The sequence below is a fragment of the Plecotus auritus genome (assembly GCF_963455305.1).
Source record: "Plecotus auritus genome assembly, chromosome: 4".
NCBI lineage: Eukaryota > Metazoa > Chordata > Mammalia > Chiroptera > Vespertilionidae > Plecotus > Plecotus auritus.
In genome coordinates this window covers 90773195-90798553 of record NC_137775.1, presented here as the reverse complement: position 1 = coordinate 90798553, position 25359 = coordinate 90773195, and the positions used below count along the sequence as shown (strand labels likewise).

The 25359-nt window shown below is 54.9% G+C and overlaps 1 protein-coding gene across 3 annotated transcripts in view; it reads left to right on the top strand.

Moving 5' to 3' along the window:
• Positions 1-18984, top strand: part of TTBK1 (tau tubulin kinase 1) — a 40822-nt gene extending 21838 nt beyond the window's left edge. For 2 of the 3 annotated variants that reach the window (XM_080666854.1, XM_080666853.1), the window contains exons 14-16: positions 796-1074; positions 13626-15178; positions 15797-18984. In XM_080666854.1, coding sequence (XP_080522980.1) covers positions 796-1074; positions 13626-15178; positions 15797-16184 — 2220 coding nt within the window. In that variant the 3' untranslated portion in view covers positions 16185-18984. The remainder of the gene's footprint in view (positions 1-795; positions 1075-13625; positions 15179-15796) is intronic. The other variant, XM_080666855.1, reaches the window with a different exon arrangement.
• The last annotated feature ends 6375 nt before the right edge of the window (positions 18985-25359 follow it).

The following is a 25359-nucleotide window of genomic DNA, read 5'->3' as shown; positions in this document are numbered from 1 at the left end:
AGAGAGCCACTTTGGAGAAATGATTTCTGTGTGCCCCACCTCCTGCCAACCTCTTCCCTTTCCTCATCCTCACGAGTGATTTGAAGGATAATAAAGCCGCTTACAAGACTGTGTACTCCGGGCGGGTGCTGGTCTACGTGCGCTGCGTGTTACAACAGCTAACCTGGCAGCCACCTGCGGTGTGAGGTAGGAGCACAGCATCCCGATGTCACCCCGCATCCCATGAGGAGGCTGAGGCGGGTGAAGGAAGTAACTTGCTTGAGGTCACCCAGGTAGTAAGTGGTGGCGCTGGGATTCAACCGTGAGCAGTTGGACTCCAGAATCCTACCCTTCTGACCGTCACTGAAACCCTGGCACCGCCTGAGATGGGCTGGGGTGCGGGGCAGAGGGTGTGCGGGCGTGTGCGCTAGACCTCAGGAGTCCAGCTGGGGAGACAGACGGGGAACAGCTGCCCGACACATGGCAGTGACAGCTGCAGAGCAGGATTCCCCCACGAGAGGGAACCCTGAGCTGGGCGGGCTGAGCCAGGACGCTTCCCGCAGGAGGTGAGGGCGAGGTCTCTGCCTGGAGGCGCGGTGTGAGAAGTGCCAGGGAGGGAGGGATGGGGGCGTTGGAGGCGCGAGCCTCGTCCCCAGGCAGGACGGGGTGGCCCGCACACCCCTCCACCCTGCCCGACCCCGCCCACCACCCGGGACGCCGTCGCCGCGGGCTGTGCGCGGTGGGTGGTCCCCGAGACGGAGCTGTCGAGTCTGTGCCTGACAACTCTTTTCCCTCCACTCTCTTGGTCTCTTTCAGTTGGAGGAGGACAGACTCTCGGGGCACTCCCTCCCGCGGTACAGCCCCCTGCGACGACTGGCGTCCTCCGTGTTCTCCTCCTCCACGCTGGAGACCGAGCATTACCCGCACCCCGGCGGCGGCGGCTCCTCGGGCTCCTCCGGTTCCCTCATTCAGCGCAGCCGCTCGGCGGAGAGCAGCCCCGTGCGGGCGCCCCACCGGCGCCACGCGCCCCTCGCCGCCGGCAACCACAGACTCGTGCCCTCGGTGCTCCGCATCTCGCGGTCCCAGCTGCAGCAGGTGTGGGCCCGCTTCACCCACAAGACTTAGGCTGGGCCCCCCCCCTCCTGGAGGGGACAGGTGGGGGGGGCAGGGGAGCAGACAGAGACCATGGTTCCTTCCCAGGACGCAATAATCACACTCACACGCCCCGTGCACCCCACCGTGCAATACAGCCCCATAGCGCTGGCCCAAGGTACTGTAATACCCACCCCACGGCCCCCTCCGCGGTGCCAGCCAGGTGGTGCAGGAAGGGGCGGTGCTGTCTGCGCAGCTTCAGGGACAGGGCAAGGGTACTTGGCTGGAGCCGCAGTGAGTCCAGAGTCCAGCAGAAACCCAGTGTCAGGCCACGAGGCATGCTGGGTCAGAGGCAGTCTGGCATGGTTATTCTGTTTAATCTGTGATCTCTTGGCATGGCTGGGCCCGGTCCACCCCGAGGGGGTGGCAGAGCTGGGCCTCCCGGTGGAGTGTGAATGCCCATCTGTCTGTGTGGGGCAAGGCGGTGGCCCTGCGTATGAGAGGGGGCCTGGCCGGCCAGTTTGGGGTTTGGTGTGCCTCTAGACTCTCTGATATGGGGAAGCAGCCCTGTGACCCAGCAAGCCTTTCACAGGCCGCTGTCCCAGCGGACAGAGTCCCTGCCTCCCACACTCAGCCCGGGAGGCCGGGGCTCCGTCCGCTGCAGGCTGCCCTTGCCAAGGCGGGTGTGCTCTCACCCACTGTGGGGTGGCCTGGCCCGGCTCCTTGGGAGCTGAGGATGGATGAGTGGAGCTGGGAGCTGGAGCGAGGGGCGAGGGACTGGTCTGGAAGTAGTGACAGAGAGGCAGTTATTAAGGATGAGGTGGGACCTGTGAACTCAGGACAAGCCCCAACCCTGCCCTCTCAGGGGCAGCTCCTTCCTGTAGGTGCTCCGCCAAGCTGGCTGGTCCCAAGGGGCCACGGGGAAGTCAGAGCACAGGGAGACAGAGCAGATGGGGATCTGGAGATGGGGGGTGGGGATGCCAGATTGCTTATGCCCTTTCTGCCCATTTCTCAGCCCCTAACCTATCACTGCAGGGACCCCCAAGGTTCCCTTTTTTCATTCCCATCCATGCCAGCCAGCACCTCTGTCCCCCGAGGCAATGAGGTAGTGATGACGAAGGCACCAGGAAGGACAATGCCTGTATAGGGAGGGAAGGAAGGGAGGCCTGAAGGTTTGCAAAGGTGTGTTGTATGAGGCTGTTTGTGCCTGCGCGCATGCCTGCACTCTTGTGTGCTTCTATGTGAGCACTTGTGCACGTGGCAGGGCCGCCGTGGGTGGTTGCTTAGGCTGTGCACTGCACAATTCTGTGTGTGGGTGTGTTGGAGAGTGCACGTGTGTGTTAGGGAATCAGAAAGATCTCTGTGCAGTTCTTGATGGTTTCCTACGTCCCTACGCTCATCCTGGCTCCTCTCTCTATGCTCTTCTCCCCCTGACCTCTGCTTCCCTCCCACTCCACTCCCTTCACCTCCCCAGCTATCTCTGATTGGAAGAGAACCCTCAGAGGCCTGGGGGTACCATAAGTGGAGGGGGGCAGCCATACACAGTGCCCTCCTGGATGGCCAGCATTGTGGTGTGACTCATCCATGTGAGCTATGCACACCCACCTCACTCCTTTCTCCAAAATCCACCCCTGCCATGTCTGGGCCGGGATCACCTTCCCCATCTAGGATGGAACTTGTGCCCCACCCCAGTTCTGGCTGCTAAGTTTTAGACCCTCCCTCCAGGCTATTTAGGGTGCAGAAGGTAGAGAAGGGGTCAGGGTAGAGACTTCTCCAGAAGGGACAGAAAACACAAGCACAAAGGTGAGGGGTGGGATTAGCAGTAGCCCCTCCCGCCTTCCCCTCTGGCCCTCCCCCTGTCCTCCCAGCTAGTGGCAGGCGGTGACGTGGAGTCTGTCCACTAGCCACCCCAAAGGTCAGCAGCAGTGGAGGCAATGCCCCGCTCTCTGGGGTTAGATGAAACCAAGCACTCCCTTATCTGGCATTCCCTTCTAGAGGGTTCCACTACCTGACCCTGAGCACAGCTCCCACCAGTGACTAGCACCCTGAGGTACTCTAAGATCCCAAAGTGCCTTGTGACTAATCAAAGACAGTGGCACTACCTTCAGCCTTGTTTTAGCATCAAGTGCATATTACTGTTTCCAAAGCCTTTGGAAGTGGGGAATCCATCCCAAAGGTGGCTGAATCCCCCCCACACACACACACACCAGGACTGGTACCTGTGGGAGTGGGTGTGTCCTTTAAAGTGAGATCATTATTCAAAACATGTTGTCCTTTGAGAAACACTCTTTTACATGCCCTCTAGGGTGGGGGGAGAGAGTGTCTTGTAAGCCATACCGCTCAGAGCAGACTGAGGTAATCTTGATAATATTATTATCTTTTGAGGGTGTCTTTGACTTTTGGAAACAGCTAAGGTCATTGGAAGCCACGTGTTCAAGTTCACGTGAAGCTTGGCAGAGCCCTGCCTGGACTGGAATTGAGTGGCCCAGGTCCCAGGCGGGCAGGGGAGTGTGAGCCTGCCATGTGGTCAGGCTCCTTCTTTCTGAAGTTTTCCCTTCCTGAGAGGAGAAGGCCACTCTGCCCTGGGAGAGGGACAGCTGCCCAGGGTCAGTTTTGAAAAGAGGCAACACTCTGTCATACTTTGAAGATGGTGTTTTTGTACTTTACAGTAACACCCAGCCTACTGGAGTGGCTTCCAATTATTTTTTATTACATTTAACAGTCACTGGCACCCGGGGCTTATTTTGTGCCAGGCAGTGGTCTAAGCACTTTACAAAATTAACTCATTTAACCCTCATAATAGCCTACGAAGTAGAGCCCAGTATTGTCTGCAGTTAGTGGATTAATTAGAATATTTAATTTACAAAAACATTAAAAAAAAATAACCTCTGCCAGTGCCGAATACCCGAGGTCTTGATAGTTTTAAAGCATTTCGGTCTATTGACCGTCCTTCCTGGTTGGCCCCTCCCCACCCCATCTAGTAAGAAGGGAGTTGTCTGTGAGCCAGACTCAGATAGTGTCCAGGTAGGGGTCACTCCAGAGTACTGGGGTTGGTTAAAATGGCAGAGCCTGTCTCTCCAGAGACCCCAACCTCTCAATCCCCCACCACCCCAAGCATCCCCTGGCAGCTCTGGGCTTAGGCGGCTGAGTAAGAGTTACAGTGGAGAAAGCAGATGCTCAAAACCCTGACCTTGTGGGGGGTCACGGTGGGACCCTCCTGGTTGGACTCACAGACAGGGCAGGTCCTGACGTTGGTGAGCACTGACCATGGCATTTACGCTGAGTGTCAAGAGGGGCCCAGCGTGTCAGGGAGCGGGCAGATTCAGGGACTGTGGCCAAAGGGGACCCACCACACCATACTTTGCTCAGCCAATTGTTACTGAAATCTCCAATTTTTTATGTGAAGTCTCACAGTTTTTAATTATTGGCATCTAACTTAAAAAACGACAACAGCTTTTTAAAGAAAAATCACCGTGTGAGCCAAACAAAACCAGTGTACAGGCAGAGACCCCAAACTCAGTTTGCAACCGTGAGCCTGAGCACTGTCGACCTCCCTCTGTCCGAGGCTGCAGCTCTCACAGGGACAGGCGGGCTTCTTAGAGCAAGTGCACCGGGTGGGGGAGGGTGTGTGTGTGTGTGTGTGTGTGTGTGTGTGTGCGCGCGCCTGAGTGGGGGCCAGTGGACTTGTTCGGTGAGAAGGGCCCTCCTCATAGGACCAGTATTTTCTCTGTGGGACAGAACCCTGAGTCAGTGAAAAATGCTCTAGTAAATTCTCCATAATGAATAGACCCTCCACACACTCAAGGCAGCTTGGGTCACAGCAATAACTACTTAACAGTCTCCCAACCACTAGCATCCCACGCCCAGCAATCTCCCTCTGCATTTCCACTTTTGGGGAAAATGGGCCTAAAGCTGCCCAGGTGGGGGTGATGGCATCTCTGAGCCACGCTGGCGCATCAACTCCTGCTTCCCCAGCCAAGGGGGGCATGCCTCTCCAATCCTCTCTGTGGAGGGTCCCAGGACCCTCCCTCACAATTCCTCTCCTCTGCCCCACATAGGTCCCCTTTTCTGGGGAGGGGTGGTGCTTCTGCCCAGGCCGGGGCGGGGCCGGGGGGGTGGCGGGGAGCCTGGGCTACTGGGGTGAGCAGAAGGAGCTGTGTCAATGTGTCTGTATTGGGTGGCCAGGGGAGGGGACCATGCTTAGGGAGGGTGTGGGTGCCCCTGGCTGTGGGGGCACGGAGAATGCGGTGTCCCCTGCTATCGGTGGGTTGATGGAAACGTAGACCCCAAAGGAGGGCCTGAACCCCACCCCACCCCAAACTCCACTGAGATCCCAACCTGAAGGGCAGGAACCGCCCACCCTCATGGGCAGACCTTGGTAACAAGGAGTGTGGCAAATCACTCTCCTTAAGTTGGGGGGCATGTCCCCAAACTTCACATTATTCCCAGTAGGAGCAGAGGTGCCCCTGGGGCCGGTGGGCCAGCCTCTGGAAATGTTAAAGCAACCTTCTCCCTAAGGGAGAACTCCCAGTCTGAGGACAGTCCCTCAGATATCCCTAATGGTTCCCCACACCACCCAGTGGGCTCCCAGCCCAGGAGCCCCTGAGCCTGAGCGGGTCCCGCCCCCAGGGAAAGAGCTGAGAAGCGCAGCAATGGGGGAGGAGGAGGGGTAACGACACCCAAATGAGTATGGGAACCTCCCACACCTGTCTTTTCACTAGGTTACACCGTCAGTTCCCCACGCACCCTCTTTTCTACCTGCACAGGCTGGGGGAGGGCGCGGGGTGGGGTCACTTTGCCACACTAACCGCACACGCACACACCGTAGCTGTGCGCACACGCCATCCACTCTCCGGACAGCAAACTAGCAGCCCGGCCAGGGAGAGCACAGGCCCGCGCTTCCCCACCTCTCGCGGGTTCTAAGGGTAACGGGACCCCAAGCCTCACTTTCCGCTCCTCCCCGGGACCTGCCCGCCTCACGCCATGTCTGCCGCCGTCGCACCACGAATGTACGTTCAGTCTTTTTAACTCGCTGCTGCGCGACCCCAGGGGACTTCGGCCCTTGCCCCCCGCCCCCAGCCGACGAGCTGCCTGCTGCTAAACACTCCACTTGGGCTAGCACCCCCTGCGCCCCGACGTCGCTCAGTCAGTCCTTGGTTGCTTTCCCCTCCCCTGGCTCCCTGGCCTCGGAATGAGGGGGGTGCTGGAGTGAGGCTCGCCCCCCAGTACTTCCAAGTCGGGGATGCCGACGAGGGGCTGGGACCGGGAGCTGGCCGGTTCTCCGGCTCAAAGAACCCCCGTCGCCCCACCCCTGACTCCCTTACCTCACCGCCCCCCCCCCCGGCTGTCCCCCACTCCCCAAATCATTGGCCTTGCAATTGGATGCCAAAGAGCCCAGAATTGAGGGGGGTGCCGAGCTTTGAGACTAGGTCTCTCAGAGCCACCCAAACCCTCTTTAGCCCGCGCCCCAGCGTCCGTGTCTCCTGCCCCACCCCACTCCATCACTGAGCGCCCTGGCGGAGGGGGGGGACCTCAAACTTGCCCCCACTTCCGGCACTTCTCCTGCCCCACCTCCGAAAATAAAACTCAGGGACCAACATCTGCTTCCTTTGCACTTGCTCCGTCGACCCCTCCCCTCACTGGGAGGGGTTTCCGCGGGGGGAGGAGGCGGGTTCGGGGCTCTGTGGCAGACTATTGGGCAGGAGAGAGCTGGCCCCTGCCCCCTGCCCCCTCTCCCTTGCCCCCTGAGAGGTGGGACTGGTGGGATAGGAGGAGCTCAGCCCCTCCCCTCCAAGGCCCAAGGACCCCCTCGCACCCTCGGGAGACGCTCGCTGATCACGGTGGAGTGGGGAGCGAGAGATGGGAAGGAGGGTGGCGAGAGGACCCTCCGGATCCCAGCTGGTTTATTCCCGAGCCTCCCCTCCCATCATAAATTCCCACCCCCCTTTTGTACTGCAATAATCCTGTATTATAGCTTGCACTATTCCCCGACCCCGGCAAGCATGCACGAAAACTCAAAACCACACACACGAAGATGGGACGCTTTTTTCCTCTCTCCGGGGGCGTCCTCAGTGTACAGCGTCGGGGCCCCGCCGGGTAGAAACGCATGCACTGAGCCCCCGCCCCTAGACTGCGAGTACTGTACAAATCCAACACTTGAAACCGACACGCACACGCGCGGCGCCGCCACGGGGGTGGGACACGGACACGCACCCACGCGCACACGGGCGGGGGTGGGGGCGCCCCGCCGTCACACGTCGCTGTGGGAGGGATCTTGTGCCTTTTTAAGTCCCTGTATGTTAATGCAGACAATCCGGAGAGCTTGTGTACTACCAAATCCTGATTAAAGACGCCTTCCAGGAACCTGCGCCTCGCCTACTTTCTTTCACCCACCTCCTTCCTAACCCACCCCTCATGCAGATCCTAAGGCTGGAGTCTCCGGCAGGGCAGAGGGCAGAGGGCAGAGGGCAGGAGGCAGGGGCTAGTCTTTTGCTGACTCAGGGATCTTGTGGAGTCAAATTCCAGATCAATGGATCCAGTCCCAGCCCTACCTCCACCCGCAGCTAAGACCTGGGCTGATGGGAAGGGGAAGGGAAGGGGTCCCCAGCAGGCTTCAGCTTGGTGGGGCTGGGGCAGCTCTCCCTGCTGGCTCTCTCCTTTCATCCATCCGGAGAAGGGGCTTGGGGCTGCACTCTGGTCTCTGGGGCCCCACTCCAAACTGTCAGCTTGCCATCTTGCCAAGGCCAGGGGGAGAAGTAAGGGGTGGGCCCACCGATAGTTCCTATTTGGATCAGACTGTCGAGTGTGCGGGTGCAGTGGGAAGCTAGGATGCCAGGGAGCTTTGTGAGGCGTCCACAGGAGCCTTACCCTGGCCCCCTGCTCCCAGGGGAGGTCTGAGGTAGCTCAGGCCTGTGGAGAAGGGTCTGTTGAGGGGGATCAGTGAGGGAGTGGGGGTGCAAGGATAGCATGTGGGTTGAGGGAGGACTAGGCCAATGAGAGCATGGGGACACGGAGAAGGAGAGGATGGCACAAACTTCTGAGATTGCAGAGGGTGGGGCTTTCCCGCTCCTCTGGGATCCCCACCCCGCCCTGCAGGCCTGCTGGCGCAGTGCCCACGGAGAAAGACACCTTTCTCCTTGGGGCCTGAAGCAAGTGTGGGGGCAGAGGAAGGGCAAGCTGCAGCTGCGTGTCTGGACCTCCAGAGCATTTAGAAAGCCCCCCAGGCTGCCAGCTCCTTGCCTTGGGGCAGGCAGGGATGGGTTGGGGGCAAAGAGACCTGGAGATCAAGTGTGTGGAGATCTGCATAGATCTAGGGCAGGCAGCCACCTTCCCAGGTCATCTCACTCCTTCTGAAACTGGACAGCCAGTGGGTCCGGGCTGCCTGTCGCTACTTGAGCCAGTTAAGCAGAGACAGGGTTAAATCATATATGAACGTTTATTCCAATACTGTGGGCAGTATGGGAGAGCAGCAGGTCATCCAGGAAAATCTGCTCTACCCCTCCCCATAAGCCAGCTGCTTATATTGGCTAGGACAAAGATTACATGGGTGAGTAGGAGTTAAAGGCATGGGAAAGTAGGCAAGCTATAATGGTTACAGGTTACAGGCAATACAGGCTGTGTGTGTGTGTGTGTGTGTGTGCGCGCGCGCGCAAAGGGCGGGCGCATGGTTGTTAATCTTACCAGGATTATGGGTAGTTCTCAGAAAAGGAGGATGGACTGCATTCCGATGTTAGCTCCCATGTCCCGGGGCATACAGCTCTCAGCCAGGTTAGACTGTGCTTTCTCTTATCAGAACAGAACCATCATGGTTAACAGAGCATGATTAATATTTCTTATGGCTGTAGCTGGTCCCCACTGTTCTCTTTCTGCCCCTAACACTTCCACTCAGAGCTTTGTCTGGCCAGTGAGTCTGGGGTGGAGGAGCGGGGAAAGCTCTTAGCTTGACAGCTGTGGCTTGAGAGTAGAGACTCAGACCAGTAAAGAATCTGGGGAAGATGGGGGTTGGCAGAGGAGGCTACACTGTTGACCTCTCATCTCCAACTTTCAGGCTGGGCAATGATGGAAGGGGGAGTTTCCCCTGGGGAGGAGGGGCGACAGGAGGTGTGCACCTGGTGGCTGCTGAGGAGAGAGGAGGGGGCACCACTGTGAGAGGCACAAAGCCCTTCCCACCCCCCTGGCGGGGAAGGGTGGGCATCAGGGCTCACTCTCTCTTTTTTTTTGTCACTCAGCACCCCCCTTCTTCGACCTTGGGACCCGTGTGCTGATGTGCAGTGTGCAGGATGGAGCTTGGCCAGGGTCCAGGCGGGAGAGCTGCTCCGTGTGCCTTGTGTTGGTGTGTGTGTGTGTGTGTGTGTGTGTGTGTGTGTGTGTGTAGTAGCCTGTCCCCAGTGTCGGTGTCAGAGGAGTCAGGGCTGAGGAGAGTTCAGTTTTGCTGTTAGTAGGGAAGATCAGAGTCTGTCCGCCAGCCTCTCTTTCCTGCTGACTGGAGGAAACACGAACTTGGGCTGGGCTTTGAAGCTAGTGAGGCCCTAGCCCTCTGGTCTGGGCTCAGTGGGGGCAGGGAGAGGGCTGGGCTTTCATTCTCTCTGTGTCTCAGCTCCAATGGCCTGCCTCCACTCCTACCGCCATTCACCCTTATGACATTTGCCTTTTGCCAAACTTCAGTAGAATCAGTGGTAGCTTTAAACAGATTTCTGAGCCTCATCTCTGACCTACAGACTCTGGGGGGTAGGACTCTGTATTTGTAAGAAGCACCCCCATAGCCTGGCTGGCGTGGTTAAGCATCGACCTGTGAACCAGGAGGTCACAGTTTGATTCCTGGTCAGGGCACATGCCTGGGTTTGGGCTTGATCCCCAGTGTGAGGCGTGCAGGAAGCAGCCTTTCAATGATTCTCTCTCATCATTGATGTTTCTATCTCACTCTCACTCTCCTTTCCTCTCTGAAATCAATAAGTATATTATATATATATATATATATATATATATATATATATATATATATATTTTTTTTTTTTTTGAAAGGCAGCACTCCCAGATGATGCTGTGTGAACCAGGCTGGAGAGCACAATGAGCAAACTGGAGTCATAAATGTCGCTGCCCTGTAAAGGGAGCAGGAAGGCGGGAGCTTCCTGGGACTCCTGCATCCCCTGCTGACACCCAGCACTCTTGCTTCCCTCTGAGCTGGAATGGGGGGTGTCATAGCTGTTCCCCTTCCATGGTGTTCTGAGCCTCCAGGGCCAAGCACACAGAGGCTATCTAGTGATTGCTGGCTGAGCAGATGAGCGCTGGATTGCATGGGTGAATGAATGAATGCTCAGTGGGCTCAGGCATCCAGGAGAGGTCCGGAGAGAGTGAGGGAGGACTTCCCACATGGAGCCAGATCCGGAGGGCAGAGGGGTTTTGAAACAGAAAATCCAGCACACCCAGCGGAGATGGGCTTGGCAGTGATCTGTGGGACAAAGCTGCCCCCACTGTGAGGTTCACAGCCCTTCCTGCTAAAGGGCAGAGGGGTCCAGGTTTCCCTGCTTGGCGGGAGGGGGGGGGGAGGTGGGCGTGCAGGGAGGACAGTGAGGCAATGGAAAGAGTTCTGGTCCACCCTGGTTGATGGGTTCTGTGACTTGGGCATATCAATACCTCTTTCCAGGCCTCAGTTTTCCAGCCTGCTATTATCACCAATGACTGATTTTCAGTTCTCCTCCCTCCTTCCTCCCATGTAATGGAAGAGGAGGGCTTTCAGATGGAATGGGAGAAGGTTCCAGCTGTGATCATCTAAGTGGGCGCTGTGAAAGGCGGGCCCATCTGATGGATGGGCTTTTTCAGAGATCCAGGACCTGGCCAGAGGACAGAGTGGTTCTGCCAGGGATGCCCTACGTGTCAGAGATGGGGCAGGGCAAATAGGCAGAGGTTCTGCTGAGAAAGGATGCCTGGTGGTTGAAGGATATCCTTGCCAGGTGGGATGTGTCTGGTGCTGGGTGGGTGGGTTCTGAGCTGGACGGGAGACCTGATCAGAGCTCTGCATCTCTCTGCCTGCCCTGGCTGTCAGTGCCAGCACCTGACCGGTGGTCCCCACAAACCCCGGAGCTCACAGCAGCCCCCTCCACCTCTGCCCAGTCATCTTCTCTAACCTTGATGTTGGAAACTAAACATGGCAAAGGGGCCCAACGCAAGGCCTGGAACAGAAACAGTGTTAATGTTTGATAAATGAATTAATGAATAAATGAATAATGAGAATGGTGCAGAAAAAGAAAACCATTGCTGGAGACTTCCAGCCGGATATATGAAGGGGACAATGCTCTAAGGAAGTTCCCTGTTGGGCTCAAACAGGGTGTGCTGGGGTCCTGTCTGGGTCTGATGCTGCCTTGTCTTGCATCAGTTCCCCCCCCACCCCGCCCCCACCTCACCCCGCCCAAGCCTCATCAGCAAGTCCTCACCTAATGGTCTGGCTGTGAGGGAGAGTATGGCAGTTGGGGATGGTAGAAATCACAGACAGCCATAGGCAGCTCCTCGGCCTTGGGGATTTCTGCCTTTCCCCTCCACCAGCCTTTGGGCTATTTGCACAAAGGCCTCCCTTCCTTTTCCCACCACTCTACCCCCACCCCCACCCATAGATGTGGTATCTGGGCATTTCTGGGGTCAGGGATAGAAGCAATGATCTCCAAATCAGAGTAGGGGGTACGTGGGAGGGAGCTAACATTTATCAAGAAACTGCTACATGCCAGGCCCATTGCTTACATGACCTCATTTATGCTCACAGCCTTTGTAGAGTATGCATCATCCCCATTTGGTTTCCTAATATAGAGATTGCACACTCCATGAACACAAGGACCATGTCTATCTTGTTCACTGGATTCACAGGTTCAGGACTTCTTGAATGAATGAATGAATGAATGAATGAATGAATGAATGAATGAAAAACCCTCAAGGGGCTTAGCGTTTATGGAGAGAGCAAACTATGTAAACCCCTGCATGTGGAATAGAGGGTGGAAGGTTCTCTAATGGAAGGATGTGGGAAACAAGTACAAAGGAGGCTGATGAAGTCTGCTTGGTGGGTGAACAGGAAGGCTTTTTGGAAGAGGAGCTGTTTGAGCAGGTCCTGGAATAAGAACAGGAATGTTTCATGTGAATAGAGGGGGTGAGAAGGAACCTGAGGCAGAGGAAACTGCCTTGGAAAAGGCACAGAAGTGTGAGATGCATGACCCATTTAGGGAACTTGGTGGCATCTGAATGGCTGGGGTGTAGGGCGGGGGATCAGAGGTTGCTGATAGAAGTGAGGTTAGAGCAGAAGATAGGAGCCAGATCATGGTGAGGAGGGGGTTGGGAGGGCAGTTTGAAGCAGAGAGAGATAGGATTCGATTTAAGTTTCAGGAAGATCCCTTGGCAGCTATGGGATGGATGGATGGGCAGTGTGGGATGGAGAAAATGAGCCAGTGGCCAGGGAACCACCAGGCAAGACAGGGCTGTGCCCATGGGGCTGAGGCAGCAGACACAGATGTCTAAGTGGGGACTTGGCAGGACTCCCTGAGAGTCTGCATGGCCCCTGAAGGTGTTGGGAGTGTCAGGATCTCTCTGGGGCTTCTGGTCTGGATGGGCTGTGTTTAGAAAGATGGAGGCCCAGTGTGTTCAAAAGGCTAACACAATGCTGGGCACTGTTAGCACCATCAGCCTGGAATAAAGCCATGTCAGCCTGATGGGGCCCACGCCATGGGTGCCCGGGGTGTGTGGATTGACAGGGAAGAGCTGGAGAAGATGCAGCAGCAGCGTTCCTGATAAGGTGGCCAGGCCTTTCTAGTCTGAAAGGAAGGAGGCTAGGGGGAGATGTGGCAGCAGTCTTAGGAAAACAGACAGGGCCTTAAATTGCCAAGGACTCTCTACAAAGCTTCAAAGGGGAAAACTTAATCAAGTGAAAAGAAACCATCCTTCACAGGTTGGCTATTAATTCCTAGGGGAAGTGTGGGCTGCAAACCCCTGTAGAGGTCTGGAAACTTCCCGGCTAAGCGGCCAGGGCAGGGTGGGAGGACAGGGTCCTGGAGCTCCAGTGGCCCAGCCTGCATGTTGTGGGTGGGGGACAGCCTGGTGTTGCCTGTCCCACACAGGCTCTGGGCTTTGGGCAGCTAGCTCCTGGCTGCAGAGGAGCTACGCCACGAGGAGACAGTGAGGGCCCCTCTTTGGACCTGGTTTCCTCGTTGGTAAAAGGGAGGGTTAATCTGCCTGGCAATGGTTATTTTATTCTACCGATGAACTAGCATGGCTCTGGGTTTTGGGATGCATGTGGTGAGGAGAGGAGTGGGGGAAATGGGAAACTGAGAAACAGAAAAGCCCCCAGGATCAGGGCCTGGGACCTCGGGGGACCTGGAGCATGGACACAATCATTTATCGGAGACCCTAGGTCCTAGGGATAGAGCAATGAACAACACAGACCCAGTGCCTGCCCTCATGAGCTCACACTTTGTGGACACACCTGGGCCCATGGGCCTCTCAGCTGGGGGTGCAGTCCAGGTCTTCTTGGGCCCAGGAGGGGGGTGGCCTCAGCTGGTCCCTGTGTGTGCCCCTTGCAGGTGTTCTCCGTGGCGCACCCATTTGAGGTGAATGGTCTCCCACGAGCTGTGCCTCTGAGTCTGCCCTACCAGGACTTCAAGAAAGACCTCTCCGATTACCGCGAACGGGCCCGGTTGCTCCACAGGGTCCGGAGAGTGGGCTTCTCGCACATGCTCCTCACCACCCCCCAGATCCCGCTGACTCCTGTTCAGCCTCAAGCTAATGGGAAGGAGGAAGAGGAGGATGAGGAAGAGGATGAAGAAGAGGAGGAGGAGGAGGAGGAGGAGGAGGATGAGGAGGAGGACGAGGAGGATGAAGAAGAGGTGGAGGAAGTGGAGGAGGAGGCAATAGCCCTGGGGGAGGCACTGGGGCCTCGCAGTGGTTCCAGCAGTGAGGGGAGCGAGAGGAGCACTGACCGGAGCCAGGAGGGCGCCCCGTCCACGCTGCTGGCTGATGATCAGAAGGAGTCCAGGGGCCGGGCCTCCATGGCTGATGGGGACCTGGAGCCTGAGGAGGGCTCCAAAACGCTGGTGCTCGTCTCCCCTGGTGACATGAAGAAGTCGCCTGTCACTGCCGACCTGGCCCCTGACCCTGACCTGGGCACTCTGGCTGCCCTCACTCCTCAGAACGAGCGGCCCCAGCCCACCGGTAGCCAGCTGGACGTGTCTGAGCCAGGCACCCTGTCCTCCATCCTCAAGTCTGAGCCCAAGCCCCCTGGGCCTGGGACAGGGCTGGGGACCGGGGCAGTCACCGCAGGGGCAGGGGGCGTGGCAGTCACCTCCTCGCCCTTCACCAAAGTTGAGAGGACCTTTGTACACATTGCAGAGAAAACCCACCTCAACGTCATGTCTTCCGGCGGACAAGCCTCACGGCCCGAGGAGCTCAGCTCTGGGGGCGAGCTGGGCCTGGAGGTGCCCTCTGAGGGGAGGGCAGCAGAGGAGGGAACCTCTGTGCCCCTGGAAAATGGTATTGCCCAGTCAGGGCTGGAGAGCTGTGCCCTGTTGGGCCCTCCTGGGGACACCCCCATGGAGGTGGCCATGGACTCACTGCCCAATGGATCACCCTTTGTCGATGGGCCAGCCCCAGCATCCCCGCTGGAACCAGACCCCGAAAAACTGACCACCATCTCCCCCACTCACCGTGCCATGCCAGGCCCTCGCTGTAGGAGCCGCATCCCTGTCCTGCTGTCTGAGGAGGACACTGGTTCGGAGCCCTCAGGTTCACTGTCGGCCAAAGAGCGTTGGAGCAAGAGGGGGAGACCACAGCAGGACCTGGCACGGCTGGTGATGGAGAAGAGGCAGGGCCGCCTGCTGCTGCGGCTGGCCTCTGGGGCCTCCTCCTCCTCCAGCGAGGAGCAGCTCCGTGCCTCTGAGACGTTCTCGGGCACAGGCTCCGAGGAGGACATGCCCACCTCTGAGCCCTCGGTGCCCAGGAAGGCCGGGCGGGCGGCTGCTACCCGGAGCCGGATTCCCCGCCCCATCAGCATCCGCATGCCCACGCCTGCCCCAGCCCAGCAGTCCCCTGGCAGACACCATGGTGCGGCCCCAGCATCTGACACAGCCATCACCAGCAGGTGAGGAACCACTGCCAGCCCCAGGGTGGGCAGAGGTGACCACAGAAGGCCTCCACCAGCAGGGACTTCCCAGGGCTAAGGGCAGGGGCTATCGAAGACTCAGGAAGGCCCCTCAAATGTACCTCCTGTCCACCACCAACGGAGTCTCTCTTCTGACTCAGGTCCCAGTCCTGTCCCTGGGCTCAAGGGGGTGGATACAGTGAGCATGCCTGGAGGGGTGCCAGGGAGGCCAGGTTTGGGAAAGGTTGATTGGGGCCTCTGGTGTGTCATGGGGCATTTGAAGCCAAAGGAGAAAGCCCAGAATAGTTAGGAGAAAACTTCATTCATATTAATATCAATAAGGGTATATTATAGAGGAGAAGGTAAAGTCCATGGGAATTTGAAAGATGAAATAGAGATGCCAAAGAAAGCCTGCAGGGAGCTCTTCTGGTAGCAGCCGGGGAGTGTGCGGCCCCTAGAAGTCCTGCCCTGGGCAGTAGACTCAGTTTATCTTTCTGTGCCAGGTCTCAACCAGGTCTGTGGATACAAGACTCTAGGGCTCAGTGCGATTCTGAAAATGTCTCTCCTTTCCCCCTCCTTTTCTTTTCTCTTGTTTCTGTCCCCTCACTCCTCCCGCAGGCTCCAGCTGCAGAAGCCCCCAGGGTCGGCCACTGCTGCTGACTTCCGTCCCAAACAGCCCCTAGGCCGGGGCCAGGGTCCAGGGCGAGGCCAAGCCAGCACCAGGCCCCCAGCCCCGCGCAGTCCGGGCCTCCCTGCCTCCACCGCGCGCAATTCCAGCGCATCCCCCCGCAGCCAGTCCCTGTCCCGCAAAGAGAGCCCCTCACCCTCGCACCAGGCCCGGCCTGGGGGCCCCCAACCCCGAGGCGCTTCACAGGCCCGGGCCGAGCCTGATGGCACCCCCTCCCTAGGGGGAGCCAAGAAAGGACCCAGAGGGAAACTCCAGACTCAGCGTGCAGCAACCAAAGGCCGGGCAGGTGTCGCGGAGGGCCGGGCCGGGGCCAGATAATGACGCCGGGCTCTGTGTGGGCCCCCACCCTCACTCCAGCCCCCAGCCCGCAGCCGGCCACACTGGAACAGCTCCCAGCACAGCCTTACACGCCGGACACGCGCCACCCGCGGCCCCAGCTTCCTGCCTGCACCCGCCGTGCTTGCCCCAGCCAGGCTCCACCGGTGGGGGGCACCTCACCGCAGGGGTAGAGCTCACCTCCCCTTACTTCCCCAGTCACCTCCCACCTCCTGCCGCCCCATCCGCTGGGAAGGCTCAGCCACTCTTCTCAGAGGACCCCACTCATCGGGACAGCCCGCTCTCCCACCAGGCCTCTGCTGCTCTCCATGCTCCCAACACACTCTGCTTACACCTCCTACAGAGCCTTTCCCTCCTCCCAGCCTTCTTCCAGCCAAAGCCCCCCTTTGAGAAAGGCAGCCTCAATTTCCCCAAGCAGAGGCTCCAGCCTCCCCGAGGGGTCAACCCACAGTCTCCTGGGAAGGACCTCTTCTCAGCGGCTAGACTAGGGTTGGGGAGGTGGGACCTAAGGCCATTGGTCTACTCAGGTGTGAGGCAGGTATGACCTGCCCCAAAGCTCCATCCTGGACACCCTGTGGGAGGCAGTGAGCAGGTGATGGGGGTTGCTCTGAAGTGCAAGTCCCCCCACCCCTATATTTGGGTGGGGTCTCAGTCGGAACATAGGATGTGGGCTGCCTGCCTGGGCAAGTATTTCCCAGTGGGAAGTTGGAGGAAGGGCTTTAAAGAAGTTTCACTTGTCCTTGGCCCCCATCTAGTGCTCAGGACCCCTCAGCATCCGGAATTCCTTATTGCCATCCAACTCAATCTTGCCTCCTGCAGTTTCAGCCAACTCCCTTCTCTCCTGGGTTCAGTGGAGGTGGAGAGTAGCTGGTCATCATCTCTCGCTGGCCCTTTGGAGATTCAGGGACAAAATTCTGGCCAGGCCACCCTCCCTGTTCTCCTGGCTGTGACCATCATGTCCCCCTGTGGGCAGAGAGAGCAGAAACAGACAGACAGACAGACACAGACAGATGACAGCTGGCCCCTGGACTCAAGGCAGAAAGGCCCTTCTAACTTCCAGATTATAAGCTTGTGTGATGGGTCCAGCCAAGTCCTCTCCTCCTCCAGCTCACCCTTAGCTTGTCCCTCTTGTCATAACCCCACACCATGCAGCTGAGCTGTCCCTGCAGGGATGTGAGGCCTGCTCTGCTCCATGAATGATCTGGGGCCTCCTCCTAGGTCTGGCTCCTGCATAGCTCTCATCCGGCTCATCACAAACCTCAGCTGCCCACATCTGGGCCAACCAGTACACTGGCTGCAGAAGGGACAGCCAACCCTGCTTATCTGGGACAGGTCCTGGCAGGCCTCCTCCATGCTCAGCACCCACAGCCTCTGTCCCCTGACCTGCCCCTTCTGTTCTTCCCTGGGTCATGGAGAACAAGGCAAGACAACCAGAGAAAGAGGAAAAAAGGCCCCAGCTATGCCCCAGTGATCTGGCAGCACCAGCCACCATCACTTGAAAGGATGCCCACGAGGAAGCTGACCCAGGGAGCAGCCTGGTGGTGCCCGCTGAAGCCCTTCATGGAGAGTCAGCAGGCTTGGGAAGCTGCTTCCATGCCGAGGTGGTGGCTTCTCTGCAGACCAGCCTAGGGGAGGACTCCAGGGTGGACAGCCCCCGAGGTCCACCCCACGCTGACGCAGAAGCTCCCAGAACACTCAGGAAACCTCTCTGGACAGAGCCCTCTTTGTCAAACCGAGACCCTCCCAAGACCTCTACTGCCCTCTGGGTCCAGCAGAGGGGGTGGAGGAGGGGCCATGCCCTCCCACCTAGAGCTTCTCTGAATGACAATCAGCTCTTGCCAGGTGGGGACCAGGGCATGACCCCTGGTACCCAGGTCCTGGGCCTGTTCCTTGCTACCAACCGAACTGTGAATGTAGGGCCCCCAGCCTCACCCCTGGCCCAGGACCAACAACACCCTGGTTTGGTGTTGGGAGGAAAAGGGGGTGACCTGAGAGAGCCCAGGCCCATCCTACCATCCTTCTTCACCCAGCACTGAAGGTGGGCAGAGCTGCAAAACTCTGTCTGTCCTTGGGAAATCAGATCTCCCTAGGGCTCCTAACTGACCTCAGGCCTCTGCATCATTGAATGTCACCAGAGTTGGGGGAGGAGGGGCAGGGGCGAGTATGGGAAGAGGCTAGGATTCTGCTTCTCTTCCCAGGAAGGATCCAAGGCAGAGGAAACCATGTCTCCGAGTGTCCCATCCCCAGCTGCAGCCTCTTCTCCCTTAAGCACCTACCCCCTCCACCAAGCTCTGCGGGTCCTGAGCCCCTTCTCTGTCAGTGTCACACCACCACCACCACCACCACCACCACCACCGCACTCCAGCACTTCCTCTTCATGACAGCCCGTGTCACTGGCTCAGATGCGGGGCTGCCCACCCCAGACATGCCTTCCCTCCCCAGCCTCACTGTGCACCAAGAGGGTGCAGGAGAAGGTTGTACCCCAGGCACATGGGCACCCCCCTTCCCAGCTCCTCCCAGGGGCCTGGCTTGCTCAGTCTTCTCTGGGGACCAGCCCTGGTGGGCAGGGGTTAGGGACAGGGAGTTGCCCTCCCCTTCTCCAGGGAAGCCACAGAAGAATGTTTACATGCCAAACAGAATGTAACACCCTCCCCCAGTCACTGCATGGCCTCTGCCCACCCTGCACCTGTCCACCCCTACCCCAACATCCTGGAAGCCGCTGTCATGATTCGATCGGGTCTCAGAAGGGAAGTAGCCATCACACCATTAAAAAGCCTGTGGACCTTTCTTTCTGTTGGCCTGGACTCTTCTTCCTTTGGGGGAGAGGGCAGAGACCAAGCCCTGGGCTGGGGGTGGCAGGAGAGAAGAGCACAAGTTGGTGGGCAAATGTGGATGTGGACGGACTGTAATGGAGGCAGATTGTCTCTACCAGCAGAAATGGAATCTTGGAGGATGCAGGTAACTTGCTCAGGGTCACACTGGTGGGAGGGACTTCCTGCTGTCTCTGATGGCAAAGCTGCGCCCTCTCAGCTCCCTTGGCTGTCTGACCAAGGGCCAGAGACTCGACTGCCTCCTGCATGCTCTCCACCAGGGATCAAGTCCAAAACCCAGGCATGTACCTGACCGGAAATTGAACTGAGACCCCATGGTTCATAGATGAACACTCAAACATTGAGCCAAACTGGCTGGGCTATAGTAATTATTAATTCCACTTATCATACATGTTTGCAGTGGAAATAATAATGTGATTATGGGGTGCTGTCTTAAGATTCTATTAGGGGTTTTCATAATGTATGGAATATGCACTGAATTGCCTTTTTACATATTATATACACATGTGTTTGAATTGTAAAGAAATCGGATCCCAATGGTTTGGATAAGAGGCTGTGGACCTGTAGCAGAAGTTCAGATGTAATCTAAATGCCTGTTTGTTGGGGCTGATTATTTTGAGCCACCCATACGATGGGGACCCCACTGTCTGGTACTGTGAAGTGTCTACAGCAGATGGCTCTTTGTAGACACTTTCGACTGGTCTCTAAGAGAGTAAAAAAATTGTGTGTATAATGTGCACCTATTTATTTTTTATTTTATTTCTTATAAAAATATATATTTTTTATTTCAGAGAGGAAGGGAGAGGGAGAGAGAGATAGAAACATCAATGATGAGAGAGAATCATTGATTGGCTGCCTGCTGCACACCCCACATTGGGGATTGAGCCTGCAAGGCTGAGCATGTGCCCTTGACTGGAATTGAACCTGGAACCCTTCAGTCCACAGGCCGATGCTCTATCCACTGAGCCAAACTGGCTAGGGCTAATGTGCACCTATTTAGATGAGTTAGAAGTCTCGAATTGCTTCTGGGAGGCAAGCTAGGAAGAAGGAGGCTTTACAGTAGTGTATTTGCTGTACCTTTTGCATTTTGGACCCTACATTCACTAAGTGTGAATCTTTCATCTGGGTAACACCATAAACAATTTCTGTCCCAGGGCAGGCTCCTGGCCCTGCCTGGGGGCTGAGGTAAGAAAGCCCAGGCTCCAAAGTCATGCTCTCCCTCTGAGAAGACCACCAGACACAGCTCTAACATCCCAGAACCTGTGTAACCATCTTCTGTACCCCACAGTGGCCTCCTGGAACCGCCTTTTCTCCAGCATGGGTGCCAGGGGGCTCTTGGGCCTGATTCACCAGCCTTCATTAAGGCGCTCACATGCTTTCATCTTCCTCTTCGTTCAAAAATGTCAAAAGCAAGCCATGTTTGCAGTAAAAAGGCAAATGCTAAAAGCATATAAACTGCTCTAGCTGGTTTGGTTCAGTGGATAGAGTGTCGGCCTGCGGACTGAAGGGTCATGGGTTCGATTTCTGATCAGGGCACATGCCCGTGTTGTGGGCTCGACCCCCAGTAGGGAACGTGCAGAAGGCAGTCGATCAATGATTCTTTCTCATCATTGATGTTTCTCTCTCTCTCTCTCTCCCTTCCTCTCTGAAATCAATAAAAATATATATTTTTAAAAAGCATATAAACTAAAACATGAAAGCCCCTTATCTAGGAATATGATCATGTAAAGGTAGTATATTTAGAGTTGTGCAACCATCACCACAATCAGTATTAGAACACTTCCATCACCCACTAGCAGTCACTCCCATTTTCCCCCCAAACTCTCCAGTCCTAAGCAACCACTAATCTACTACTTTGTCTCTATATAGATTTTTTTTATTTTGGACATTTCATATAATTGGAATCCCACAATATGTGGTCTTTGTAATCACCTCCTTTCACTTAGCATGTTTTCAAGGTTCATCCATGTTGTAGCATGTATCAGTACTTCATTCTTTTTTTAAGGCTGAATTATGTTCGTCTGTATGGATAGACCACATTTGTTCATCCATTCATCGTGGACTTGGTTTTTTTCTACCTTTTGGCTATTCTGAATAATGCTGCTATGAATGTTTGTTTACAAGTGTTTATGTGGACATACATTTTCATTTCTCTTGGATATATATCCTGTGAAAATATTCAAAATAGAATTGCTGGGTCATATGGTAACTCTATGTTTAATATTTTGAGACATTATGAAGCTTTTTCACAGTGGCCACACCATTTTACATTTCCACTTGTAATGTATGAGGATCCTTACATTCTTTTTAATGGCTTCTTAGTAGTCCATGACATAAATGTTCCACCTCCTAATCTATTTAACCAGTTCCATGCTGATTTTCATTAGATTTTTTTCTAAGTTTTTACTACTTCAAATAGTGCCACAATTAATATCCTTGCTTTGATGTTTGCTTACTTTTCTAAGTCTAATTCTAGTGGAAATCCCCAGAATAATCAAATAGATGAAAATTATATCTTGTTCTATTTTTAATTTATTTTATTATTGAAAATGAAAGAATTCTATGGATCATTCCTTCATTATTTTGCATTCCTTTAATCATTCATTCGTCCAATTAATTCTGCAGCCTATTGCTGAGCCCCTCATGTACCAGAGGCTGCCAGAGATGGGGAATTGGAACAGTGCACAGTGAGCTGTGAAGGAGGGGGTTATAAATTAACTTCCACTTTACATGTGCTGTGTACGCTGATACACAAAATTCAGGCAGACTTCCAGCCTAGACTGGGAACTTCAAGGAAGGCTTTCAGATCAATATGACTCTTATACTGAATTTTGAAAGATAAACAAGAGTTAGCTAGGTAAAGAGCAGAGGACATTCTCGCAGAGGGAGCAGCATGGGCAAGGAAGTTGTGAAGGTGTGAGAACTGCTTGTGGTTCAGTGTGGTGGTCACAGGTGTGAACTGGGGAGCAGAGAGAGGAGTGAAGAGGGGGCAGGACCAGGCCTGAGGCAGGGGTAGGCTGTGCCCAGGAGGATGGCTTTAGAGCTAAGGTTGCAGAGAACCCCCTTATTCCCCCCTGCCCCCCCTAGGAGCCCGAGACCTGTCGGTCACACTCACTTCCCAAGGCCCAGTTAGGGCCTACCTGATGCTCCACATGTTAGGACCTGCCCGGCCCCTGGCAGACCTCTTTTTTTTTATATATATATATTTTTATTGATTTCAGAGAGGAAGGGAGTGGGACAAAGAGATAGAAACATCAATGATGAAAGAGCATCACCAATTGGCTGCAACCCAGCATGTGCCCCGACCAAAATCGAACCTGGGACCCCTCAGTCCGCAGGCCACTCTATCCACTGAGCCAAACCAGCCAGGGCATGGCCGACCTCTTCCCCACTCCCCCAGAAAGTTATTTCTCTTTTCTGTCCTGTGGCCAAGCAAGCTCTGAGGACAGGAGCACAGAGAAATAAGTGGCTTGAGCAAGTTTGCTCAGTCAGGAGCTAGCTACATAGGGGCTACCAGATCAGAGACATTGGAGGGGCCTTTGTTAATAGGGAGGAAAGGTCCCTTGAGGACACCCTGGAGAAAAGAGACAAAGGTGGGAGTGTGGAGGGTGTCATGTCTCTGACCAACAGACACTGGGGCCTGCTGATATTTTCCCATTGGCTACTCTTGTCCTGGCATCAAGACCAGGACAAGAGCTGAGACTAACTCAATATTGAAGGGAGGTCAGAACAACTTCTAAGACCTCAGCAGATGTAGGAGCTTGATCATTGCCCATGGTGATGAGGTGATGGGGTGGAGAGTCAGCATGGTCATGGGAATTTGGCCATAGGTTAGAAGGAAATATAATACAAGCCCATTTTCATCTGCCCCAGCTGTCATCTTCTGCATTCCTCCTTATCCCATGTAGAGTAAACCCAAAGTGGTGTGACATCACCCATTACCACCACCATCAATTTTATCATAATCATCACTATCTTCTTTACCCACCTCTGACTCTCCTACCCACCATTCCAGCACCATCGTCACTCAAATTGCAGATACCCTTCTCCCAAACTAGGCTCCATCACCACCATCACTGCTATCACCATTACCACCACTTTCATGACTACAGCCACCAACATCATCAGTACCATCTATATAATCCTCATCATCACAACTGCCCCCATAACCACATCACTATTACCATTATCCCTAGCCCCATACCTTCATCCTTACTTCAATCACCCCATCACCATCATTTATACCATCAGTATTCCCACCTCCATCACTACTACACATCTCATCATCATACTTACCATTACAATGATTCAATCAGTACCACCATCAATGTAGGAAATGATTACATGGGTTATTGCAATGGTTAATGGTCAGTGAAACCCCAAGATAGGGAGGTTAGCTGAGGTCACTCAATGCAGAGAGGAGTAAAAGAGTAAGAAGTCCTAAAGTGTAAGAAGTCTTTATTGCAAGCAATCCCAAATAGGGAATTGTTTGCCTTAGGAACTCATTCTTCCCCAAATCTTCTAACAGTTCTAGTAATAATTTCAATTAAGGAGTTGTTCTTTTTCCAGTGCGCAAGGCTCCTTTCCATCTCGTCTGGTATAAATGAAGGTCTCCTCCATCTTGGCCTCTGAGCTCAGGTTTGGATTTCCAGGTGGGAGGAGGATGGGGATAGTTAAGAATGTAATCAAAACAAGTTCTTAACTGGTGATTCAGATCTGATCTGCTTTCTAGTTAGACTCTTGGCATTTCTTTTTTTTTTTTTTTTTAATATATTTTATTGATTTTTTACAGAGAGGAAGGGAGAGGGATAAAGAGTTAGAAACATCGATGAGAGAGAGACATCGATCAGCTGCCTCCTGCACACCCCCCACTGGGGATGTGCCTGCAACCAAGGTACATGCCCTTGACCGGAATCGAACCTGGGACCCTTCAGTCCGCAGGCCGATGCTCCATCCACTGAGCCAAACCGGTCAGGGCGACTCTTGGCATTTCATACCTTGCATGTCCACATCCATCATCTGCCTCCACACATCATGGTCATTGTCATCATCATTCCTTGATGCCATCAGAGAAGCGAGCTACCATATGAGCTGAAGACAAGAGAGTAAGATAAAGCCAGGGGTACAGTTAATGCCAAAATTACTCGCTGTAGAAAGAGGTTGCAGATTTAGATTTGGGTTTCCTAGGCGCCAGTGCAAAGAGGGAGAGGTGACCATTATATGACTATCGGCTATTTTTTATATTAAGGCAGGAGAGAAATCCCCATTGTGAAAACAAAGGCATCACAGCCAATGCCCAGGGCTGGCCTCACTGGCTGTCTCAGGCTGTGGATAACCTCAGTCTTCCCCTGTGGAGCCACTGAATGAACCATGGAGATGAAATGGCAGCAAAACTTACCTCCCAGGAGCTGCAAAGTGTTGTGGTGTTTTATATTTCAATATAAATAATATGATTATATAACATTAAATGAGGGAGGAACCGACAGCATGGGGATCACATGTGAGTGATAGCAAATGGGACAGGAGTGGTCTTACCCTTGAGCTGGTCTCCAAAATGCCTTGGGCATCCACCAGGGGAATAAGAGGGAGGCCAGTGGTGTCTCTGCACCAAGGTGTGAGGTGCCAACAGGCTGATGTGTTTGGGGAACTGGAGGGAAGGGGACCTTGTTGGGAGGGGCCAGAGGCAGGGTGGAGAGAAGCCAGTCTTGGGGTTATATGGGTCAAGCTAGGGAGTTGGACTTTCACCCTCCAGCAGTGAGAACTGGGGAAAGTTTTAAGCAGAGATACTCCTCTGTCACATTTGTTCTGAAATGTTCATTGTGGCAGATATGTGGAGAGTGGGTTGAAAGGGGCGAGACAGGTAGGAAGGTTTATGTAACTCATTTTAACCCTCCTGCTAGACTGCACCTTCACTGAGGGCAGGGATTGTGTCTGAGACATCTTCGTACTGCACTCTAGTGGGGTAACACTAGAGACTCAACAAATATCTCTTACTTTTATCACCTCCTGTCACCACCTCCAAATCACTGCCCTCACTCCCATGCCCATTACACCACCATGAACACACCATGTCACTGAACAGCCCTTTCCTCAGAGCTCTGTGAGGGAGCCCAGCCTAGTGCAGACTGGAACATCCCCAGCTCAGCAGCTGAGGTCAAAGGCCTGGGCCAGAGTCAGGGGTCCTAGTCCCCTCTTCAGTTCTGCTGCTGAGTCACCGTGTGATCCCAGCAAGCCACACACCCCATTTCCTTATCTGTTCAAAGTGGGGGCTATATGAAATTTATCATTTTCAGTTTTTTTAGAAAACTTGGGCTCTTAGAAACCTA